General features: G+C 51.5%; 2 protein-coding genes and 1 non-coding gene across 11 annotated transcripts; all 3 read left to right on the forward strand.

Annotated features, from left to right (window-relative positions):
• The first annotated feature begins 695 nt into the window (after nt 1-695).
• Nucleotides 696-10488, forward strand: Fdps (farnesyl diphosphate synthase). Of its 3 annotated transcripts, XM_032898028.1 has the most exons (9): nt 815-913; nt 1631-1847; nt 1930-2092; nt 3705-3845; nt 7873-8076; nt 8352-8440; nt 8526-9111; nt 9723-9857; nt 10235-10488. In XM_032898028.1, exons 2-7 carry the CDS (start codon nt 1669-1671, stop codon nt 8659-8661), a joined length of 912 nt encoding a protein of 303 aa, XP_032753919.1. In that variant the 5' UTR covers nt 815-913; nt 1631-1668; the 3' UTR covers nt 8662-9111; nt 9723-9857; nt 10235-10488. The 3 variants fall into 3 exon arrangements, with proteins under 3 accessions (XP_032753921.1, XP_032753919.1, XP_032753922.1); XM_032898030.1 differs by lacking the exon at nt 1631-1847 and having other exon boundaries at nt 696-913; XM_032898031.1 differs by lacking the exons at nt 815-913; nt 1631-1847 and adding an exon at nt 946-1018.
• Nucleotides 5206-5312, forward strand: LOC116897423. The gene has a single exon (XR_004387465.1). It is a non-coding gene; the product is annotated as a U6 spliceosomal RNA (small nuclear RNA).
• A 202-nt stretch (nt 10489-10690) lies between the features above and the next one.
• On the forward strand, nt 10691-19880 carry Rusc1 (RUN and SH3 domain containing 1). 7 transcript variants are annotated; one of them, XM_032898032.1, is made up of 11 exons: nt 10692-10796; nt 11509-12934; nt 13163-13573; nt 14347-14445; nt 14539-14615; nt 14741-14915; nt 14987-15092; nt 15256-15302; nt 15863-16412; nt 17351-17473; nt 19202-19880. In XM_032898032.1, exons 2-11 carry the CDS (start codon nt 11593-11595, stop codon nt 19368-19370), a joined length of 3099 nt encoding a protein of 1032 aa, XP_032753923.1. In that variant the 5' UTR covers nt 10692-10796; nt 11509-11592; the 3' UTR covers nt 19371-19880. The 7 variants fall into 7 exon arrangements, 6 of the variants coding, with proteins under 6 accessions (XP_032753923.1, XP_032753925.1, XP_032753924.1 ...); XM_032898033.1 differs by lacking the exon at nt 10692-10796 and adding an exon at nt 10852-11153; XR_004387354.1 differs by lacking the exons at nt 17351-17473; nt 19202-19880 and adding an exon at nt 16618-17140 and having other exon boundaries at nt 10691-10796; nt 15863-16483.
• Nucleotides 19881-21684: the final 1804 nt, after the last annotated feature.

Raw genomic sequence — 21684 nt, forward strand, 5'->3', positions numbered from 1 at the left:
AAACAAAATAAACAAAAAGGTAAAGTTTAACTTGTTTACCCACTTCAACCTTTTAGTCGGGAGTGGTAGTGGTCCCTTTCTTTGGAACCATGAACTTATTTCTAATACTATAAGGACAAATTCATTAATGTCTTACTTAGCTGGTTTGTAGCTTCAGGTCTCTTTCCTGGTCGACATGGGGGTTTGGGGAGTATAAATGAGTCAACGTGGCAAACTCAAACTGTGAGGCTGAAAGTTCTAACTTCTGCTTTGAGTTTTTATCTTTTTGATTCAAGGGAGTCCTAAGTACCTGAGGTAAGGTGTTCTTGTTCTCTCTCATATGGTCATATAGACTTCTGAGTAGTCTAAAACTCATTATATGACCCAAACTGGCTTTGAACTCTTTGATCTTGTTGCCTCACCACTTCGAAGGGCTGGAAAAATAAGCGACCTCACCTAGCTAGAATCAGAGATGTAAGAAGTGCTTTGCCAGAGTTGGAAATAGGAAGCTGCAAGGCTGGTTATTCCAGGATCTTAATAACAACATCAGCCAGAAGTACTTGAAGTGCTACAGATAGGAAGTAGATAGCCGAATTCTCAGACTTTTGGTCTGGATGTACTGACACCGCCCACCGCTCGGTGGGCTGATGGCTCTCGCGCCACCCTTTCATTGGCCAGTCGTCACAAGGCCCATACTCACACGAGGTCATTCAGCCAATCAGCGATCTCGGCCACGCCCATCCTGAGGCACCAGTGTCTTACTTGCGGCTTGGTCCGCGGCAGGCTGGGAGTCGTAGTATTATATTTGGGTTCTGCCTACTGAGCCGGGAGTCTGGGAACTACAACTCCCAGAGTGCTGAGCGGATGCACGCTCCGCTTTTAGGTGTAAGCCGCAAACATCTTGGACCCCGGGAGAATCCGCGTTGAAGCACAGGTGAGAGGTATTGTTGGGGCAGGACCTGAGGTTTACTCCTGTCTCTGGTCCGGTGAAACTTGGAGGCACCAAAGGAGCAGTCGTGTCGGAGTTACGGGACTTGGGGTCTGTGGGCCAGACCGAGCGGTTTGCTTGTGCTTTTGTGTATTTAACTCTGCGCGGGTTTGCTCCTCAAGTCCGCCGTACTCCAGGCCGAGAGTTTACTCTTGTGAGCCCTCCCTACGCCCACCTGTCGCTCCGAGGCCGGCTGCGGTTATAACTAGTGTCTGTACAGACGACGAGCCCACAGCACCTCCGGTTCAAGATCCCTCATTGGGCGTAGCTAAGAGCCCGAACCTTCCTCTCCTTCCCCTACACCCGGACCCTTCGGGTCTAGTTTTGGCTCTTAGCTCAGCTATCTAATATCCACCGAACCTCCGTTTGGTGTCTCCATTAATAGTGTCACTTAAGGACCTTCCATCCCATAATTCTCCGTACCGAATTGTAGTGAACGCAGCTTTGGAAGTAGAAAGCGTTCAGTTTTAGCCATTTGCGGTTTAAGTGAAGATCTATTGGATCTCAGTCACTCCGATATACTTTTTATTTCCTGTGTGTTATTTATGTAATTCTTGAATTTAGAAACAGGGTGGGGCATTCTAATGCATTCTAAAAGCTTGGCTTGCGGGGTACCTTAGGTAACAGCCACCAAGCATCTGCCTTCGGTGCTTGCTCCTGCAGGGAGTGCTTGGTGTCCCCCACCCCCATGCCCACCCAGGATGCCCCTGTCCCGCTGGCTGAGATCTCTGGGGGTCTTCCTGCTGCCAGCCCCCTGCTGGGCACCCCAGGAGAGGTGGCTTGGTTACCTACAACGACCCTCCCTGGCATATGGGTGTCCAGTCCTTGGGGCTTGGCACAGTGCCCGCTGGTGGTGCCAAGTGTGGACAGAGGAGCCTCGGTGAGTGTGGTTGGGGTGTGGGGCTTCGGGGAGGGAAGCACCGGAGCCACCCTCTCACTCATTTGTGTGTTTTTTCCCTCAGAGCATTTAGCTCCTCTGTCAGAATGAATGGGGACCAGAAACTGGATGTTTATAAACAAGAAAAGCAGAATTTCATCCAGCACTTCTCCCAGATTGTCAAGGTGCTGACTGAGGATGAACTGGGACACCCAGAGAAGGGAGATGCTATTACCCGGCTCAAGGAGGTGAGGGATTCAGGACTGAAGAAGTCAGTAGAGGTGTGGATTCGCCGCCAGGGTTTTGATAAGAGCAGAAGTAAAGTTTTTACCTGTGGGTCCCGACTGTACTTCAACCCACCCAGATATTTGGCTCCCTGACTTTGGACCATCCCATCAGCTTTGCAGAGCCCTGGACGTAGTGCTTTGATTTTATGACCTGAGACTATAAGATAGGATCTTAGCAGATACCAAGAGGCTGTTGGCATTGAGGCCTGAGGGAAGTTACTGTATTGTTAAAACCTGTTCTAAAAAGGGAGCTGTTCCTCTTCTTGAGTTACCTATTTCCCTCCAGTCTCTTGAGTTTATTTTCTTTTTTTTTTTTTTTGGTTCTTTTTTTCGGAGCTGGGGACCGAACCCAGGGCCTTGCGTTTGCTAGGCAAGGGCTCTACCACTGAGCTAAATCCCCAACCCCTTGAGTTTATTTTCTTAAGACAGAGTTTCAATTTTAAACCCACATGGCCTCATACACACAACCCCCTGCCTCAGCCTACTGTGTGCTGTATCAATTACAGTACCATCATGCCTAGATTAGGAATTCTTTTTTTTTTTTTTTTTTTTCAAAAAAGATTTATTATATATAAGTACACTGTAGCTGTCTTCAGACACACCAGAAGAGGGCTTGAATCCCATTACAGATGATTGTAAGTCACCATGTGGTTGCTGGGAATTGAACTCAGGACCTCTGGAAAACAGTCAGTGCTCTTAACCACTGAGCCATCTCTCCAGCCCAGGAAACTTTTTTTAAAGACATACATTTTTTTAAAAAAGTTGTGCATTGACTTTTTGCCTGCCTCTGTGTGTGTGTGTGTGTGTGTGTGTGTGTGTGTGTGTGTGTGTGTGTGTGTGTGTGTATACACTTGTGAGCTGCCATGTGGGTGCTGGGAATTGAACCTAGGTCCTCTGGAGGGGCAGTCAGTGCTCTTCACTGCCGAGCCATTTCTAGCCTGGGGAATTCTTTTTTTTTTTATAAATGTCTCATCTTTTTGATGTCTTTTCTTTTACCAAGGAAAATTTTCTTTGTCTATACCGTGTAGGTATTAAAGAGCTATCTCTTTAGTTAGTTAGGGCTGTTGTCTGGCAGAAGGCACAGTTGAGAAGGCTCCAGGAGGAGGACATTGGAAGGGTCAGACGTAGCCCTGACTCTTGCTGTCCCTTCAGTGCCTTCTTTTGGCTAACTTTGGAGAAGCCTTGTCTTTTGTTTTGTTTCTTTGTTTTCTGTAGCCAAGGCTGTCCAGAACTCATTCTGTATCTGAGGCTGGCCTCACACTCAGCAGTCTGCCTGCCTCCCTGCTGAGTATTGAGCTTATAGGAGTTAGCCATCACTCCATGCTAGGGCCCTTGTCTTCACTACAAGCTTGTTTGCAGGTGGTCCAAGTTCTCGGCTTGAGGGAAGAACTGGGGGTATGTTATGTAGCAGGTACTTGGGTTCCATATGCTATAGGACTTTGGAGAAGAAATGAAGAGGGGACTGACCCAGGGACTCCCCAAGGGGAGTTGGGGTTCAAAGAGGGAGAAGGAAAGGGGAAATCTTTCCAGGTCCCTTCTGTGTGGACCCTGATGTCCTCTCACCCTGCCTCAGGTCCTGGAGTACAACACTGTAGGAGGCAAGTACAATCGGGGTCTGACGGTGGTACAGACCTTCCAGGAACTGGTGGAACCGAGGAAACAGGATGCTGAGAGCCTACAGCGGGCCCTGATGGTGGGCTGGTGTGTAGAACTGGTAAGAGCGGTCGGAGGAGCAGAGTTCCCACAGTTGGGGCTTCCTTGGTGAGGAGCGGAAGCTTGTTTCTTGCTTGTGTTGCTGTGTGAGTCTCTTGTGTGCTACAGTCGTTCGGGCAGTGTGGATCCCTTCAGGGGCTGACAGATGGGCACAGAGAGTTTTCAGAAATGCTCACCTTAAATATCACCATGTGGTGGTGTCCCATGCCTTTGATCTTATCTCAGGGAGCAGAGGCAAGTGGATCTCTGTGAGTTCTAGGCTAGCCTGATCTACAGAGTAAGTTCTAGGACGGCCAGGGCTACTCAAGAAACCCTAGTTTCAAATAACAGAAACCTTAAATTCTTTTTTTTTTTTTTTTTTGGTTTTTTTTTTTGGAGCTGGGGACCGAACCCAGGGCCTTGCTCTTCCTAGGCAAGCGCTCTGCCACTGAGCTAAATCCCCAACCCCGAAACCTTAAATTCTTAAACTTAACAAAGAAGACATGCCATTAAAAAAGAAAGTAGACTTTTAAAGTCTGGTTAGATGGCTTGGCCGGTGAGAGCATTTGCCATCAGAAGAGCCGAATGTGTGAGCCAGGGCCATAGAAACCCAGTTGTGTCTGTGGACACAGAGTCTGCATGGTAGGTAGAGGCAGGAGGCTGGCCAGGCTGCCTGGCTCAGTGAGAGAGACCCTGTTTCAAAGGAACATTGATGTGATAGACAGGACACCTGGCATCTTCCTTTGGCTTCTCCGCCCCTGTGCTCATGCCCACACTGAATGCACACAAGTGTGTGCTGGGTGGTACACATCTGTAATACATACACTCACCTAGTGCTGGGGCATGGAGATAGGCGGGTCCCCAGAGTTCGCTGGCAAGCTAGTTTAGCCAGTCAGTTAGTTCCGGGCTCAGAAAGGTTTGTCTCCCAAAACCGAGGACACCTGATACTCACCTCTTGCTGCTACAGATGCGCCCAGTTCAGATGCCCATCCATACATACAACTTGTGACACAGACACAAGCACACAAGGCCTGCTGGGCAGGCAGGCAGACACACTTGTGTTCAGTTTCTCACTATCCATATGACAGCTGTGTGCATCTGTTGCACCCTTCCCGGAGTTGGGATAGATGTGCAGATCCTGGAGCTTGTTGGCCAGTCTGACCATTTCAGTGACCACCCTGTCTCAAAGAATAAGGTGGAGAGGCTGGAGAGATGGGCCAGTGGTTAAGAGCTCTGGCTGCTCTTCCAGAGGACCGGGGTTCAATGGTTAGTACTTCAGACTTAAGGGATCTGACACCCTCTTCTGGCCTTCGTGGGCACCAGGCATGCACATGGTTAGCAGACAGACTTGCAGACCAGCACCAATGCATTTAAAATAAGTAGTCCTCCGTTTGGCAGCACGTATACTGAAATTGGAACAATACAGAGAAGATTAGCTCGGCCCCTTTGTAAGGATGACACAAATTCATGAGGCAGTCACTCTCTTTTTTTCCTTTCTATCTTTTCATTTCTATCAAATGTGTGAAAAAATACATAAAGATTGGTTATAACCAAAAATATGTTATATAAAATTTTGAAAATGAGGAAGACATCTCACAGAATTCCCCCAAAATGAGGACATCCAAGGTTGACCTCTGACCTCCACATGATTTCATTTGTAACACATGTACACAGAGCACATGCAGACATGAAACGTGTGCACAATATAATATGTGCACACAATTCTACAAATATATAATAACATGTATGCATACACTGCACACATGTACACACATAAACAGTTCAGATCTTTGGCATGTTCACTTAATGAAATGATTTTCCAGAGTGAACTGAAAGCTGCTTCCCTAATGTAGGGTACGTGCCCCCACCTATGGCTCTGATTTGTTTTAGTCCTGACTCTTGAATGTCTGACTTTGTTGTTTCCTGGGTGGGTGAGAGGTTTCCAATTTGGTATTGAAGTCCAGGGCCTTGTCTATTGTAAGCACGCTCTTATCCCCTAACTATTCCCTGCCCTTTGGTTTTGGTTTTTGATTTTTCACTGGCTGTCCTGGAACTTACTCTGTAGATCAGGCTGGCCTCAAACTCAGATCCACCTGCCCTGTCTCCCAAGTGCTGGGATTAGAGGTGAGCGCCACCAGTGCCTGGCTGTTTTTGTTTATGAGACAAGGTCTCACTGTGTACAGCTCACACATACTCAAGATCATCTCGCTTCAGCCTTCCAAGTGCTGGGATCACAGATGTGTGCCGTCACGCCTGACTCATACTGACTTACTAAATTATTGGTCTATTAAATAGACCAGTTTGTGGTGTTTGGATGATGTAACGATAGACTTCTGTTGAGAATCATAGGGATGGAAGGATGAATCAGTCAAAGTTCTTGAGCCCTGAGTTTGTTTCTTAGAACCCATGTAAGAAGTGAACTGACTCCCAGAAGTCACCCTCTGATGTCACTGCATGCTGTGACGTGTGAGCATCCACACCGAGACACACCTTCCTCACCCCTGACTAGTGAGGGGCTGGCAGTGTGGTTCTATGTGCATTGGTGTTTTACTTGCATATATGTTATGTTAAGGTGTCAGATCTCTGAAACTGGAATTAAAGGCATTTATGAACTGCCATGTGGTTGCTGGGAATTGAACCCAGGTCCTCTGGAAGAGCAGTCAGTGCTCTTAACCACTGAGCTATCTCCCTAGCCCCCTGGCAGTGTGGTTCTAGTGGGTAAAGGCACTCTGTCGAAAGCCCAGCAAAGTGAGTTCTGTCCCAGGATCCATGGGAAGATGGAAAGAGAAAAACAACTCCTAGAAATTGTCCTCTGACCTTTATTTGTGTGCTGTGGCATGTATGTGCCCTTGCACACAATAATAATAGAAGTTTGTTAAAACAAAAAAAAAAATAGATAATTTTGTTGTGGGGGTCAAAAGCCTTCCATCCCATATGTAAGGCCCTGGGTTCCATCCTCAGCACTTTAACACAGTAAAGCCAAGGCATTCAGTTAAAGCAGTTGCCACGTAACAAACGGACACCTTGCCGGAAAGTGCGTGGGCCAGTGTTCAGGAGATGGGCTGAGGACCTTGAGATCGAAGCCAGCCTGGCCTTCATAGCGAGGCTCAAAACACAAAAGTGTCCTGGATGCTGTTGAGTGTTCAGTCTTCCACCTCCCTAATAGAGAGCGCGTGGGAGGCACCACTCTGTGGTCAGGGCTAGGCTCTGGGAATACCTGAGGAGCCAGCAGCCAGCATTGCTGAACTGGAAGAGCATTTACCAGCAGGCAGAGTGGCTCAGTGGTAGCATGAGGTCCCGGGTTCAGCACTCGGAGTGCACAGAACCAAACATGGCAGTAGACAGCTGTGACCTCGGCATCTGAGAAGGAACGGTAAAGGCAGAAGTACACATCCTTGGCCACGGAGGGACTTTGGCTCATCTAAGGGAAGACGCCATTGATTGTCAAGGCGGTGCTCTTGGGGTGGTGCTCCTGGAAGTGTGACTGTCCTAGCCCGTCACTGAGGGACGTCAGAGTGGGAGTTGATGCAGATGCCGTGCAGAGTGATGGTGACTGGTTTGTTCCCACAGCTTTCTCAGCCTGCTCCTCACACACCCCAGCACTGCCTGCCCAGGGAAAGCACCCACTGTGAAAATGCCTCACAGCCTTGCTAGAAGCCAGTCTGGTGAGGGCATTTTTTTTCAGTTGAGGCTCCCTTTTGCCAAATGACTATAGCTTGGGTCAAGTTGACCTCAAACTAGCCGACACAGTCACTTACTGGAACAAAAGTTACGGATGTTTTGGGTAAGAGTGAGGTACGTGAAGGTGTTTCATACTCAACTTACTACCGAGGGAGTCCTAGAGCCAATTAGAGGCGGCAGAGCTGTGTTTTAGTCTGTTAGCCTGAAAATAAGGGTGCAGACATGGGATCTGAGAGGAGGTCCTGTAACCTGTCAGAGTTCCCATAACCACCCCTTCCACCCAGTGCACAGCAGTGGCCAGGGCAGCAGCCGTCACTGAGAGAGGGCCCCTTTCAGAGCCCTGGGGTCTTACTGTGTTCCTTCTCCAGCTCCAGGCTTTCTTCCTCGTGTTAGATGACATCATGGACTCTTCCCACACTCGCCGGGGGCAGATCTGCTGGTATCAGAAGCCAGGCATAGGCTTGAATGCCATCAACGATGCTCTGCTTCTGGAAGCCTGCATCTACCGCCTGCTCAAGTTCTACTGCAGGGAGCAGCCCTACTACCTCAACCTGCTGGAGCTCTTTCTACAGGTGCACTGTGTGGGGCTGGGGGCCCCATAGCTGTCCACCATAGCTCTGGCCTCTGGGCATGCTCTGCTGCTGCCAGGGTTGGCTGGGAAGGGTGCAACTGCAAGCAGAGGAGTGAAGAAGGCTGTCGTGTGTCTCTCATGGAGTTGTTCTCTCCCCTCCTGCCTGCTTACTTGTCAGCTGCTTGGGATATGAGGCCCAGGATGCCAGCATATGCCAGCATTTCCCGAACCTGGAGAGAGCCTGGCTTACAAATCATGTGTTCTGTTCCTCCCTAGACTTCCTATCAGACTGAGATCGGGCAGACTCTCGACCTCATCACAGCACCCCAGGGCCAAGTGGATCTTGGTAGATACACTGAAAAGAGGTGAGGCCCCTGGCAACCATGTGTAGACTGTGAGGCACTCAGCATGGGCCTTGCCCTTAGGCGTGCATCTTCTCCCCTGACTCAGGTACAAATCTATTGTCAAGTACAAGGCAGCTTTCTACTCTTTCTACCTGCCTATCGCGGCTGCCATGTACATGGTGAGTCAGTGGCACCTCCACTCTTTTCCCTTGGGGGCATTGGGATGGGAGGACATGGAGTAGACATTCAAGGTATGATGGTATAACTTGGAGCAAGCCACCCTCTGACACTGGAAAGTGAGCAGAGCTGAGTCCTATCTGAGTGGGAGGGGCAGAGGAAAATTTAGGCTGAGCAAGAGACTAGGTGTGGTGGTGGCTCTTGGGTCCATCCTGGCCGGCCTCTTCAGGTTTTCTCTTCATTTTGTAAGAGGTTGGAGTTGGAAATGGAGCTGTAATGGCTTCCCAGGGGAAGATGGCCTGATGCCTTCAGAATGGATCCATTCCTTAGGCCTCCCGGGGAGGGGCTGAGGTTGGACTACAGTTACGCAGAGCCCATGGAAAGTGTCAGGAAGGGCAGGGTGCTGTGGCCATGCTGCCTTACCTGTCTCCCTGTAGGCTGGAATCGATGGGGAGAAGGAACATGCTAACGCCCTGAAGATCCTGCTGGAGATGGGCGAGTTCTTCCAGATCCAGGTAGAAGGGTCTGCAGCGGGAAGTAGTAAAGGATTTTCCACCCCACGCTACGCCGGGCACCATGGGGCGTTCTCATGTAACCCTTTGTTCTTAACACTCCCCACCCGACTCGCTAAGTTCCCATGGCGGGTCGCTGCCACGCCAGCCCCATTTAACAACTGCCCACCTCACGGTTGGCTGTCACAGATATCTGTACCCTGGCAAAATCAAAACTCTAGAGGCTTGTAATTTATTAATCAGATTTATATCAGTAAATTCTCACCCCACAAAACGCCCACATAATAAACTCAGAGCCAATTGATACTGATATAAAGGGCCCACCTAGATAAGATGTCCTGCAGTCATCCATCCCTTATATAATACTCATAGCCACCCATGGCTGTTTAAAGCTGCACGGATCCGGGTGGTCCTCTTCCTCCGTCTTCCTTCTCCCCTTCCTGTGCTCTTTGTCCTGTCTCTAGAATTCTTGGCCCACTTTTCTTTTTCACTGCCCAATCAGGCTCTTGCCTTGTCTTCCCCCTGCCCTCCCCTGCTTACAGACAGCAGTGTACACAGGTCCTCCAGCCACACTGCATGGAGCTTCTCATCTCTCCTTTCTGCCTGCTCCCTAGGACGACTACCTTGATCTCTTTGGAGACCCCAGTGTGACTGGAAAGGTCGGCACTGACATCCAGGACAACAAATGCAGCTGGCTGGTGGTTCAGTGTCTGCTACGAGCCAATCCTCAGCAGCGCCAGATCTTAGAGGTGCCCAAGTGGGGCCTGGGGGTGGCATGTCCCTTTGCTAAGAGGGAATGGGGGAGGAGTGGTTAGAACAGTGATTTTGCTGTCCAGGAGACATTTGGGAGCTCAGTGCAATTTGGTGTATGTGCTGAAGGTAGCAGGCAGGACCAGGAAGATTTTGGACAGTGCCAGACAACACATGTTGCCCAGTAACTGTCAGTGGTGTCCAGGCTGAGAAACCATAGAGGAAGTAGACTCCTGAGCCAATGCCTGAACTTTGGGGTTGGGGAGGCAGTGCTTGAGATTGGATTCCCAGAGAGAGAGCTTTGCCAGTGTTCTGGAATGTAGGAGTAGTGAGGGCCTTTGAATCCAGCCAGGTAAAGCTGTTTCTCTGCTTCCAGGAGAATTATGGGCAGAAGGACCCAGAAAAAGTGGCGCGGGTGAAAGCACTGTACGAGGAGCTGGATCTGCAGAATGTGTTCTTCAAGTACGAGGAAGACAGTTACAACCGCCTCAAGAGTCTCATAGAGCAGTGCTCTGCGCCCCTGCCCCCATCCATCTTCCTGGAACTAGCAAACAAGATCTACAAGCGGAGAAAGTGACCTCGAATTGTGGAGGATGGGAGGGAGGGGTCTCAATAAATTGTTGTTCAACATCCTGTGGTTTTATGCTTGTGTCAGGAGTTCAAAATGGAGGGGTGGGAGAAGGCAACTTGGAATCCAGGTTGGCAAAAGAATTCCTTGAGACCCAAAGCTGCTGCGTTGTTAGATGGGTGACATAGGCACAGCGTCAAGTGTTGGCGTGGAGGTTGGGAGGCGGTCCTGAGCTATGCCACGCCCATGCGTGAAGGGGTGCGGCTGCGCAGCCACAGCGGGTTTTGCTGGTGCCCCTCCCCTCCGCTCTGTTCCCCGCTGGGCGGGGACGCAGACGAGCCAAGGCCGGAGCGATTCCAGGAGGACTGCGGTGAGGAGGGCTCGGTCTGAGGGTGCGGATGGATGGGTGGATGGATGGGTGGGTAGATGGATGGATGGGTGGATGGCACGGGAGAGGAGCAGTGAAAAAAAGAATAAAGAAGCGGGTGATGGGTGGAAGATGGAGACGAGCTCAGAGTGAATGGATAAACCTTGCCGTTGCGGGTGGGTGAGGACACAGGCTGAAGGCTAGAACTGAATGGGGACTGGGGCAGATGCAGCGCTGACAAGCAGAATGCTTCCTCTTCCTCCAGCCCAGACCCCTCTCCTGCGTTAATAACCAAACCCTTCTCATTCCCGACCATCCACCTCACTAGAGCATCTGGGCGGGGTCTCCTTCCTCCCAGGGGTAGGCTGGAGGACAGAACTTGATTAGGAAGAATCAGGGTGTTTTCTGGACCCGATTTTCAAGCATCGCACCCCCATATTCTGGGCCCCACTTTTTTCAAGCTTCGCACCCTCGCGGAGATCAGTACAACCGCATTTTCTCATGACCCTCCTTTCTCCGTTCCCTGGAGGTTATGTTCGACTCCACCTGCAAATGCTGCAGTGCAAACTAATGGCCTGTTCATGGTGATTTGAATCTCATTTAAATATTTCCCAAAGCAGCCAGGTCTTTCCCAGGCCTGTTCTAGTCCTCAGTCACCTCCGGTGCCCTTACCGGCGATCTCAGTAGCTAGGTTTCAACCACCCCTGTTTTCTAGGTCTGCATCTGTACTGTCAGGTAGGTGGATGTGAGACGCTGGATCCTCTCGGTTCTCTGAAAGCCATACGTCGTCCTCGGCACCATGCTGTCCCCTCAGCGGGCTTTACTCTGCAACCTCAATCACATCCATCTCCAGCACGTCTCCCTAGGCCTGCACTTGTCCCGCCGTCCTGAACTACGAGAGGGGCCTCTGAGCACACCCCCGCCCCCAGGGGACACAGGGGGCAAGGAAAGCAGGGGGCCTTGCAGCGGGACCCTTGTGGACGCCAACTCCAACAGTCCAGCTGTGCCATGCAGATGCTGCCAGGAGCACGGGCCCAGCATAGAAAACCAGCAGGACCCCTCCCAGGAGGAAGAGGCTGCCTCGCCTTCAGATCCGGGATGCTCTTCCTCTCTCAGCTCCTGCTCAGATCTTAGCCCTGATGAGTCTCCAGTGTCAGTCTACTCTCGAGACCTGCCGGGTAATGAGGATGCCAACCCTCAGGCCAGCATCTTCCCCTTGGAGCTGGGCTCTCCTCTGGCTCCAGCGGGTGCTAGCACCTGCTCTCCAGACAGCGTCTGCTGCTCTCCTGATTCTTGCTCCGGAATATCTTCTCCGCCTGGACCTGATCTGGACTCGAACTGCAACGCCCTGACCACCTGCCAGGACCTACCTTCCCCAGGCTTGGAGGAGGAGGAAGACAGTGGGGAACAGGATCTTGCTACCTCTGAGCTCTCAGAGACCGAAGATGGGAGAATTGACGCAGGGAAAGCAGAGCCCAGTTGGAAAATCAACCCCATTTGGAAAATCGACACAGAGAAAACTGAAACTGGGTGGAAAACCATCGAGGACAGTGAGTCTGGTTGGAAAACAGACGAAAATACAAACTCGAGCTTGAAAACGGAATCTGGGAAATTGGATTCTTGTTTGAACACCAATTCTGGTTCGAAAATAGATGCAGGGAAAACTGATGGGGGATGGAGAGGTGACGTCAGCCAGGAGCCGGTGCCCCATCGGACAATCACGTCCTTCCATGAGCTGGCCCAGAAGCGCAAGCGGGGTCCGGGGCTTCCCCTTGTGCCGCAGGCCAAGAAAGATCGCAGCGACTGGCTCATAGTCTTCTCGCCCGACACTGAGCTCCCGCCGACTGGGTCCTTGGGAGGTTCTTTGGCACCTCCCCGAGAAGTCACCACCTTCAAGGAACTCCGGTCGCGAAGCCGAGCCCAGCCGCCGCCAGTCCCGCCCCGGGACCCTCCGGCTGGGTGGGCTTTGGTCCCGCCTCGACCGCCTCCCCCTCCCGTCCCTCCGCGGAGGAAGAAGAATCGACTTGGGCTGCAGCCTATTGCAGAGGGGCTGTCGGAGGAGGGCAGGGCGGCCAGCCCCCCGGCTGGTGAGGAGGCACCCGCCGTGCAGGAGCCCGAGGAACCGCGCGCGCACGCCGTGGGTAAGAAGCGTGGACCCGCAGGAGGGCCGGTCCTGAGTCCGCCCCTGGTCCCCTCCTTCTGCAGTGTCCTCCCCGCCCCATCTCCAGGGCACGCTCTGGGAGAGGGAAACTGGGTGGATCTTGGAGTGAAGGGACTAACTCTTTGCTCCTCTCTTTCCCGCCCCTCCTTGCCTGGCTGGCCGCGCTGCCCTCCCCCTCTGCACCTGGCCCCGCCAATCCCGCCTGCAGCCGGTCCCTCGCTAGTCCCTCGGCCCCCGGTTTTCCGGTTCTCGGCCGACGGGCGCCCCCTGTTGGAGGGTGGGGGCACGGGCGCACCCGGGTCCCTGCTCTTTACGCCTCTGACCGGGTGGCCCAATTCCCGGCTCCGGCTGCTGGGGGCAGCGAGTCCCCCGGAGGAGCAGCTCCTGCCTGTGCGCCTGTCCCCAGTGGGAGCCTATTCTCCTCCCATGCGGGGGGCCTTGCCTTGCCTGGCCAGCCCCGAACTGGCACTGCTGCTATCCCCGCTCTTCCCCAGAAGTAGCACCTTCCCCGCCGCGGCGCCCCCATCCCGCCAGGTTCCCGCCCCCCCGCTGCCAACACCACGGTGTCCGCCGACCGCCCCTCGCTGGACCAGAAGGCCACCACCTCCGCCCAGGCAACGTAAGACGGACCCGGGCCAGCCCCGCGGGCCGCGCCTCGGCTCGCTGTCCCTCCAGTACTGGGCCAGCCTGCGTTTTAACCTTTTTCTAAGGGTGCCTGGCTAGGTCTCGCCCTTGGAGTTGGGCAGACTCCTAGCGGGCTTACTAGTTTCGGGGAGGCTGGCCTTGCTGGGGGTGAGGAGCATGACTGCTCCCCTCGCTGCACAGCGGGCTCCACCTGGTCTCCCGCCCATCTTAAGGGGTCCATTGTTAGGGACCTGGAGTCACACCCTCTGTGGAATTCCTCCGCTAGGGAAGTTCTTGGCCTCGGTGGTTTGGACCTACTGTCCCCTCCCAGGAGATTCTAGCCACATCTCCTCCATTAGTCTCCCGCCGCAAGTAGGGTGAAGCTGGAGCCTAGCATTGACAAGGTGCAAGGTGACTACGTGGGTTCTCCAGGACTCCCCACCCTTTCCCGTCTGTCTGTCTTTTCATTGGTCGAGGCTCCCACGTGCTCGGAGTGGGTGCAGCCCTCGGTTTCCTCGCCCAGTCATCTTCCTTCTTAAAGGCCCAGCTAGCTGGTCGGTGTGGCTCCCCGGCTAACCAGAGGAAGGGCAATGGGAACCGAGGTGGGGGCGGCGAGGGCCGGGCTTTGCCTAAGACTACTCTCCGCTCTACGCCCCAAGTGGCTGTGTTCTTTCTCTCTGACTCTCAAACTATGAGACCAAGGGAGCCTGCGTCCTCTGTGTAACCCTTGGCAAGTAAGCGTCATCGCGTCCTTCTTCTCTTCCTTAGTGCGCAGTTCCTGGTCGTTTGCCGGTGTTCCGGGGGCCCAGCGGCTGTGGATGGCAGAAGCCCAGAGTGGGACTGGCCAGCTGCAGGAGCAGAAGAAAGGTAGTTACCCTTCCGCCTTCTGAATGACCCTTGGTCACCATAAACCTCATCGAAACCAGGGGCTTTGATGTGTCTTCCCTGCATCTCCACCAGGTCTCCTGATAGCTGTCAGCGCCTCAGTGGACAAAATCATCTCGCACTTTGGGGCTGCTAGGAACTTGGTTCAGAAGGTGAGTTGGTTTGAGGGAGGATGTTGGAAGATTTAGTGTGGTGAGTGGGAAGTGGAAGGATGTCGGAATACTTGGCTAGCCACGCCTCTGGACCTTTGCGCTTTGCGCTTTGCCTCTGTCCCTAGGCTCAACTGGGGGATAGCCGGCTGAGTCCAGATGTGGGGCATCTGGTATTGACCACTCTCTGCCCGGCTCTCCATGCTCTGGTGGCTGATGGGCTGAAGCCATTCCGGAAGGACCTCATTACCGGGCAGCGTAGGAGCAGCCCTTGGAGCGTGGTGGAGGCCTCTGTGAAACCAGGTGAGTCACAAGGGAATGGGATCCGATGGGAACAGGGCCTGGACCTGGCTGACCCTTGCCCCTGTCCTCAGGTTCCTGCACACATTCCATGGGATCTCTGTACAGCCAGGTCAGCCGACTGGCCCCGCTGAGTAGCAGCCGCAGCCGCTTCCACGCCTTCATCTTGGGCCTCCTCAAGTGAGTGTGGCCTTTCCCCTACTGCTCTTCTGGCCTTGGAATCATCAGCACATCATGGCTTCCACAGTAGTGGAAGCTCTGTTTCCAGAGACCTCCCCTCTCCTGTGTTTCCCCTCATTCTCAATCTCTTCCCTGAATTTACCACTTCTCCTTTCTCCTCCAGTACCAAACAGTTGGAACTGTGGTTCTCCAGCCTCCAGGAGGATGCAGGTCAGAAGCTCGGATGGGAGGACATGGTACTGTGGGGTTAGATGAGGAGGAGGACAGGCTTTCTCTTGCTGGTCCTTACTGATGGCAGAATACTCATCCAGGGGAAGAGTATGGGAGGAGAGTCAGTCCAGGCTATCTGCCCTTCATATTTTCCCACTTGAGGTCTTCCTTGCCTTGGGACCATCTCTTTTTTCCTGCACCCGGAATAGGCCCCTCCCCTTCTTGCTTCCTCGTAGCTCTCAATTCTTCTGTGGGTCTCTTCCTCAGCGAGGTTTTCCAGCTCTACCCTGAAAGGCAGGTCCTCGCCCCTGTGTGTGTTTCCTGGCCCTTTGTTCTTTTCCCTTTCTAGCCTATACAATGTTTCTCAGTTAACCGCACTAAGTGGACAAATCTCCCTCGGGAGACTACGGTTCCGCACCGGCAGAAAGATATTTGTCAGCCCTATAGCCCAACTCTTCCGGCCTCTTTTGTCCACCCAGAGTGGGAGATCTGAGAGATGTTTATTGACTCGAACTGGTGCAGGAGGTGGTCTGGGGCTGATGCTGGCTTCTCTTTTCCAGGCCTCCTATCCCTCTTGTATCTGCCCACCGGCTTCTTTTCCCTGGCACGCGGTAGCTGTCCATCCCTGGCTACAGAGCTGCTGCTTCTGCTGCAGCCGCTGTCGGTGCTCACCTTCCACCTGGACCTGCTCTTTGAGCACCACCACCACCTGCCCCTGGGCCTGCAGCAGGCTCCTGCCCCTTCAGGCCCCCCTCCTGCCCTCCAGCAGACTATGCAGGCAGTGCTGCACTGGGGGGGACGTTTGGCTCAGACTCTCCGAGGGACTTCAGGGGAGGCCACTACAGACTCTTCAACCCCCTCCACGCGCCCTCCACCAGGCAGCTGGTGGGATCAGCTGACCCAGGCTTCTCGGGTCTATGCCTCTGGAGGCACTGAGGGCTTCCCTCTTCTCCGGTGGGGACCCAGGCGTCATGGAACTACCGCTGAGGGTACACAGGAGGCACCTCCACCCACGGAACAAACCACACCAGGCAGAAGCGTGTGGTTGGGGCGGCTATTTGGTGTGCCTGGGTGCTCCTCAGAAACTGACAGCGGCGCCTTCAAGTCCAGGTAGGCACCCACCTGCACATTGTGCCCTTTCTGACCTTCCGGTCTCTTCAGCGCTCCCAGTGGTCATTCAGGATTCTTTTTTCTTCTTTTTTTTTCTTTTTCTTTTTCTTTTTTCTTTTTTTTCCGGAGTTGGGGACCGAACCCAGGGCCTTGCGCTTGCTAGGCAAGCGCTCTACCACTGAGCTAAATCCCAACCCCCATTCAGGATTCTTTAGATAAATAGGCAGGCAGTTGGTTTTGTAACCATGGGCTTTAATGGTTACATTCACAGATGATTACCTTTAAGTGGCTACATACTGTTCCTGATTTCAAGCTGTGTGGTGGTGGTGCACACCTTTTTAATTTTTTTTGTTTGTGATTGTACATCACAATGGCTGCTTCTGAAATATACCTTTGTATTCTAGTCCCTGACTACCCATTCAGCTCACTCCTTCACTTCTTTCCCATCATGCTCCTGCCTCACCTTAAGAATGAGACCTTTTTTAGCCAGGCGGTAAGGCACATGCCTTTAATCTTATCACACAGAAGGCAGAGCCAGGCAGATCTCGGAGTGTATGAAGCCAGCCTGGTCTATAAAGTGAATTTCAGGACAGACAAGGCTATTCAAAGATACCCTGCCTTGAAAAACCAAAACCCAGCCCAAACCAAACCAAACCAAAGTTCCTGATTTCACAGCTTGGCTCTTAGAGCTGAAAATATTTACCTCACTCTTTAGAGAGAGAGAAAAAAAAAAAAAACCTGACCCAGCAGGGGCTTCTTCAGTGATGTCTGGTGACTTAAGCTATGACTCTAAACCTTTGTAGACTCTGATGGGTCCATAGACCTGACCGCCTCCACTCTGCCCTCAGCTCTGACCAGTTTCCATGTGCCACGCGGAGGATTCTGGGGTTCTTTTTCTGAAGTGGTATGGCTTTGGTGACCTACATTCTTCTCTCTAGGAGACCATCCAGCTGGTTGCCCCCAACAGTAAGTGTGCTGGCTCTGGTGAAGAGGGGGACGCCACCCGAGGTCCCTCCTGAGGAGCCTGTGAAGGAACCAGCCTGCATGGTGCAGGCTGACAGGTAAGGGCTGGGAGAATCTTCTGTGCCCTGTGTGTTGTCCCTACTGAGTGGGCAGGAGCAGTGGGAGAGGCTCTGCTGCTTCTCTGTTTCCTGTTTCTGTCACAGCTGGGGCACTAATTTCTTTGACCCTTAGCTTCTTCCTCTGGAAAAGAAGATACTGATTGCGGTGGCTGCACTTGGGAGCCTGACACAGCAGTATCTTGAGTTCCAGGCCAGTTGTGGCTCCTGCACAAATGTGGTGCACAGAATATGTATGCAGGCAAAATACTGTACACACAAAAAATAAACACATGAAAAACTGTTTTATGAGACAGGGTTTCATTATGTAGACCAGGCTGGTCTTTAACTCATAGACTTTGTCTGCATGATTAAAGAAAGGTATTATGCATAGTCAGATTGGGCACTAATTAATTAACTATTAATTAATTAAGACAAGGTTTCCTTGTATAGCCCTGGTTGTTCTGGTACTTGTTTTGTAAACCAGGCTGTCCTTGAACTCACAGAGATTTGCCTATCTTTGCTGGGACTAAAAGTGCATACTACCACACTCTGGGTTCTTTTTCCTACAAGGTGTGTTTATGTAGCCTAAAGTGGCCTTGAACTCAGTATGTCTCAGCCTCTCAAGTGCTGGTATTAGTGGTGTGCAGTACAGTGCCTGCTCAGACGTGTGTTCTGAGGCCTTGCTTCTGGGCGTTTTCAGTCCGTTTGAATTAAGCTTTTTAAATGATCTGTATGTATTTGGGAGACAGGGTCTCACCACGTAGCTTCTGTTACTAGAATGTGGAGACCTGAGTCGGCCTTACCGGCATGTGCTGTCACGCCTTGCCTGAGTTAAGCTTTGGATCGTCATCTACTCAGTGTGGTCCAGGCACTTCTCTGTGAGAGGCGTTATGTCAGAGACAGAACAAAAATCACCCCATTTTGTTCGTACCCCTCTTTTAAGAAGCACATCTCCACTGGAGATGAGTGCGGCTGATACATCAGACAAGACAGGTCATTCAGAGCGTTATGGCTGTAGCCTGCTAGGAGCAGACAAGGGAACTGCAGTCCTCTGGAACCCCTGGAATCCCCAGGTTGGGGCTCAGTGTTTTCAGTATTGGTTCTGCATGTGTCTGGCAGGGAGAGTGGAAGTCACAGTGAGGGAGACTTAAATGTGGTGAGTGGAACTGTGGGACATGATGGGTGGGTCAGTCAGCCGGCCAGCCAGGGACCCAGGGTGTCTGCCATTCTGAGGCAGTGGAAACCCTCAAAGGGGCTAGAGTCTGAGAGCGGTACACTTGGTTATGCTTCGGAAAGATCTGTGACTGTCACATGGAGAGGGGAATGGCGCCAAGAGAAGCTCTCGGAGAGAAGTGACTCCATGTAGTGTCCCAGAGAAGCTAAAGATCCAAGTCAGGGCGACGGTCATGCAGCTGAGGAGCACAGAGAGAAGCCCACAGTGAACTTGGTGATGGGCTGCCAGGTACAGATGAGCAGAGGAAGGCCGTCCTGTTTGCATATGTGTAATTTCAAACACCAAAGGGAGTGCAGTTTTCCAAGTGAGTATCTCAAGAGTGGGGTTTGTGGTTCAGGAGGCCAGGGTCCCAGAGTTGACATGTCAATGGGTGACACATCTCTTCAGGTGTCTAGCGAATGTTGGCTGAACCAACAGGAGCAATCTGCCATAGGATGGGCTAGCCTGGGAACCTGGACATTTTGTTCCTTCATGTTTCTTCTTGACTTCCCTAGGGCAGTCCGGGCTCTCTGTGACCACACTGCTGCAGGACCTGACCAGTTGAGCTTCCAGCGTGGGGAAGTGCTTCGTGTCATTTCCACAGTGGATGAGGACTGGCTTCGCTGTGGGCGGGATGGTGTGGAGGGGCTGGTGCCGGTGGGATACACCTCCCTTGTTCTGTAGCTCTGAGCCTGTTTCCTTTTCCTAGGCTCATGAATACTGTCCATGTGAACTGACCATCCCAGAAGCATTTTTCCTTCTGCAAACCCACATTTCTTCCCATATCTATTTCTGTGGACAGTTAAAATAAACTTTCCTTCTTCCCTCAACACCCACCTGTGAGGTGAAATCTGCTCTTGCAAATATGTAAAAAGGACTTCCTGTCCACAGGATTCCTCTTTCTCCATCTGCACAAGAGAACACTGTCCTTCCTATCTGCAAATCAGTATCTATCCCACCTCTACCTTCACCCAAGTGGACTGTGCCAGTATAGTACACATGCCTTTGCCCCAACCCTCAGGACCTGCGGTCTCCTCACTGTGGTCTGTCTCTAGCCCTTGCTGCCTGTATTTAAGATGTGCTCCTGCTGTGTTAAGTACTGGATGGAAGCCTGGACACCCCTGGTGGGTGAGCCTGTGCCAGTGGTCTGCCTCCTTCCTTCTTTGTCCCAATAAAATGTGGGAGTTGAACAGATATGTGTCCCTGTGGGTTTCACGGTATAGGTACTGCTTTGTGGGAGGGAAGTCCTTTTATTGTGCCTGAGGCATTCCTTCTAGCCAAGCCAAGAAAGGTTTTTTTTTTTTTTTTTTGAGGAGAGTTGGGAGACAGGATTTCACTATGTAGCCCTGGCTGGACTCAAATTTTCAGAGATCTGCCTGTCTTTGTCCCCTGATTACTGAATTAAGGGTCTGTGTCATCACACCGGGCTCAAACAGAATAGATGCAGGATTTGGTTTTTTAAAAATATTTATTTATTTATTATATGAATGCTCTGTCTGCGTGTATACTTGAAAGTTAATACAGGGCGTCAGATCCCATTACAGATGGTTGTGAGCCACCATGTGGTTGCTGGAAATTGAACTGAGGACCTCTGGAAGAACAGCCAGTGTTCTTCACTGCTGAGCCATTTCTTCAGCTCCCAGAGTTTTGTTTTTTTTTAAAATTCTTTTTTTCTTTTTTTTTTTTTTTTTTTTTTTTTTTTTTCAGAGCTGGGGACCAAACCCAGGGCCTTGCGCCATAAATCCCCAACCCGAGTTTTGTTTTTTTAAAAAAATATATTTATTTTTTTTATGTGGCGGGGCACACCGTGCCACGCTCACACATGGAGGCAGAGGACCACTGTGGGAGCCTTCATTTCTACCCCACCACTCTATGACAGTGGTTCTTTTTTTTTTTTTTTTTTTTTTTTGGGATCTGGGGACCCGAACCCAGGGCCTTGCGCTTCCTAGGTAAGCGCTCTACCACTGAGCTAAATCCCCAGCCCCTATGACAGTGGTTCTAAAGCTTCCTAATGCTGTGACGCTGTAACTCAGTTCATGCTGCAGCTATAAAATTATTTAGTTGCTACTTCCTAACTGTAACTTTGCTACTGTTTTGAATCATAACCTAAGGATCTGACGTGTGAAGCACAGCTTGAGCACGACTGCTGTCAGGTAGAGCCGCAGGCGCTGGGGGCTTCCAATGCAGGCTCTGGGAACATACACAGGCCATTTGCAGGATCAGAAAGTCCTTTAACTAACCTCTTAGTCATCTCCAACTCCTTGGGATTTTTTTCTTTTCTCTATGTATTTATTTTTGTATGTGAAGGGACATGTGTGCCCTACATGTGAGGTCAGACAACTTTCGGGAATCAGTTCTCTCCTGCCATGCATGGCAAGTCCTTGGGATGAAATGCAGTTCACCAGTTTTGACGGCAAGTGCCTTAGCCTCCGAGCCAGCTCACTGGCCCCTCTTGCTTTGTTTTCAGACTGCTGTTTCAGTGGACTGATGGAGCCCGAATAAAGACTAGAACAATGGAAGGAAGCATAGCCCTTGTAATTATGCTTAACTAGATTTTGAGGTTAAAGGAAGGGTTGCTGTTGGAATTGACACTTTTCTGTTTAACACTACCAAGCACCATATCTTACCATCCATTAGTTGGTTAGGTTAGTTGAGCTTCCTATTAACCTTTTGGGGGAAAAAAACTAAACTAAAATGTCCTAGGGATTCACTATAAAGGGTTGTCTGGACAGAGGAGTCACTAAAAAGCAAAAAGAGAACAGGATGCTCTGACTAGAACCATGCAACAGGAACGCTGGGAAGGAACAAATGAAATGGAGCCAAGAGTCTGTGGGATTTTATTATCATTGAGAATTGTGGCTTAGTGACGAGATCTGCTTTGAGAGGACACAAACTTTAGCTTGCCTTGTATTGTCTGTGGGTCTCTGCACTGGCCTCCATCAGCTGCTGGGTGTAGCCTCTCAGAGGACAGTTATGTCCCTCAGTCTCGGCTCCGTCT

Source organism: Rattus rattus, chromosome 3 (assembly GCF_011064425.1).
Source record: "Rattus rattus isolate New Zealand chromosome 3, Rrattus_CSIRO_v1, whole genome shotgun sequence".
Lineage (NCBI taxonomy): Eukaryota > Metazoa > Chordata > Mammalia > Rodentia > Muridae > Rattus > Rattus rattus.